Source organism: Acyrthosiphon pisum, chromosome X, assembly GCF_005508785.2.
Source record: "Acyrthosiphon pisum isolate AL4f chromosome X, pea_aphid_22Mar2018_4r6ur, whole genome shotgun sequence".
NCBI classification, from domain to species: domain Eukaryota; kingdom Metazoa; phylum Arthropoda; class Insecta; order Hemiptera; family Aphididae; genus Acyrthosiphon; species Acyrthosiphon pisum.
Window position 1 is genome coordinate 33,757,650 of NC_042493.1, and position 2,453 is coordinate 33,760,102.

The window sequence follows — 2,453 nt, forward strand, 5'->3', positions numbered from 1 at the left end:
GGACAGTAAATGAAATCCCATCATTAGATATGCACAAAGGTAAATTATAATTCTATAAAATTTACCAATAAAACTATCCCTATAGTTATTAAACAGCAAACGTTTATAGGCAGTGGATGCTTTTCCCGAGTAGGAACGTTTCAAGTTGTTACAAGAACCATCAGGACTACGATACTTTAAGTTCATCCCGACGCATGCTGTCTTGTTGTAATACATGGACAAACAAATCTTACCCAAAGATGTCTTGTCTAGTTTCACTTTCGATAAGTCTATAGCACATTGTCCTCCATCACTATCAAGATAATGTAAATGGCCGTTAAATTTATGCATGTAAAGAATATATTTTTTTATGATATTTATATTGTATATACGTGTTAAGTTCTCTGTGACCTATAATGGAGGAAGTTTCAGAAATAATTTGAGCATGCCAATATAATGAATACAATTCTTCGGAAAGCTGAGAATCGATCAATAGTCCATGCTCCGGGGTTTCAATATCCATATTTAAATTATTTTGAAGATACGTAACCCAATATTCACGTTTTCTAGAACGGTTGACAACTGTTTGAATATAATCATCTAAGTCTTTGGTTTTTAGATGAAGGTACCAGTCGGTGTAGTTTACCATCAAACCATCTAAACATACCATTTAATCATGGTTACCATTTTATATGAAAAATAATCAAAACTTAAGATTAATTATACCTTTAAAAAAGAAATCAGCTTGACCTCTGTAACACGATGAAAAGAATACTAACATACAAATCCACAGTTGTATAGATATCGAGGAACTCATTCTGCTAATTATAAACTGTAATAATTTTTAAAAAATGTTTAATTATTAATTATAACCGTTTTTTTTTTATATTTAACTATTTAAAGAGGTGTTATTAATTAAAACCCTACCTATTTCTTGGAATCTAATAGGACAAACATAATTATGTAGTGAAGTAGACCATTTAATGAACACACTAATAGAAAGACCACATACAATATTTTACACATTATAAAACTAATAGGTTGGTAATTAATTTTGTAATAACTGCGTATCAAGAAGTGATCGTAATACAAGAGGATATCATTATAATTTTGAAATAAACAAGTTAAAGGTAAATAATAATAGAAAAGGATATATCAAACTATATAAATGTGAAATGAAAATCTTTATTTAATTTTGCAATGATCGTAATAATATTGTAACTAAATAATATTTATAATATTTATTACATTGTCAAACTTTATTATCGTAATCCTTCTCTAAACGTTATAACTTAGGTATAAGTTTATAACGAGAAAAATATACACGGTTTATGTTCATAAAATTATTACGGTGAATAGTTCAATAGTGTATTGTATTTGTGCATATAAGTATAATATTTACTCGTTTATACATATATTGTAAACCGTAATATCAACTAACACTACTGTACCAACGTTTATCGAGTGCATAGAAGTGCATGTGCTCAACGTCAACGTGGAAAACAATTGTGCAAAAGTCCATAAAGTGATTCGCGAATTGAGTGAAAAAAAAACATAATTAAATTATCATTAATAAATCTTGTAATTATTGCAACTGGACAACCGTAAAAAAATCAACTCGTCAACTTAATCCAATTTTGGATTGAAATAAATTCCCAAAAACCATTAAAGACGCATTTCAAACTGATTCAAGTACGTTTATTTGTATAAACATAGTTATTTGTAATCTATCAGTTACTACATTTACATAGTGTCGTTAAATGGTTTTAAAGCCATTGATACTCATTTTGTTACTGCAAGTTTCAGTTATTTACTGGTTAAATATACAATGTTTTAATCTTACTAGAGAGGTACTCTAAATTAGTAACTATACTAGTGTCATGCATGTGAATTTCATGACTTCAAACATAACTTGACTAATATTAAATTAATAAATATTTAATCAACTTACAATCAACACGTTTAGGTGTTAGATTGTACCTATTTACATTTATATAATTATATTAGTAAACCACTGATTGCTTAAATAATCAATACAACTATTGTAAAACTATATATATATATAATATATATGAATGTTTGTGTGCAGATTAGACCTCTGGGAAGGAGATAGGCTAATTTTAAAAGGGGTTAAATTTGGTTTCTTTTTATTCATAGGATTTTAGTACCTACTTACGGTTAGGTTAGGATTATGTATTGATTGATTATATTAATCCACCGTATTATATCAAACTTGGTATAACTTCGATCCTTTAGAGTTAAATCATACACTCCCATACAAATACCACAAGCATAATGTACTGCTGTGATTCAGAACTTCTATTCCGGGCAACTGAAAAGTTAAGATAAATTTTAAACAGCATGCACCGAATATTAAATAACGAATTGAAGAAAGTTTGAGTTATATAGAGTTGGCACATTTAACGGGAAACGAAGTGCAAGGGATCAGCTAATATAATATAATAATAAGTATA

The 2,453-nt window shown here is 28.2% G+C and overlaps 1 protein-coding gene across 1 annotated transcript in view; it reads right to left on the minus strand.

The window, feature by feature from the left end:
* Positions 1-2,453, minus strand: part of LOC115033096 — a 78,270-nt gene that overhangs the window by 6,075 nt on the left and 69,742 nt on the right. The window contains exons 2-4 of the mRNA XM_029485087.1: positions 706-811; positions 372-636; positions 5-292 (exon numbers count right to left, since the gene is read on the minus strand). Coding sequence (XP_029340947.1) covers positions 5-292; positions 372-636; positions 706-796 — 644 coding nt within the window. The 5' untranslated portion in view covers positions 797-811. The remainder of the gene's footprint in view (positions 1-4; positions 293-371; positions 637-705; positions 812-2,453) is intronic.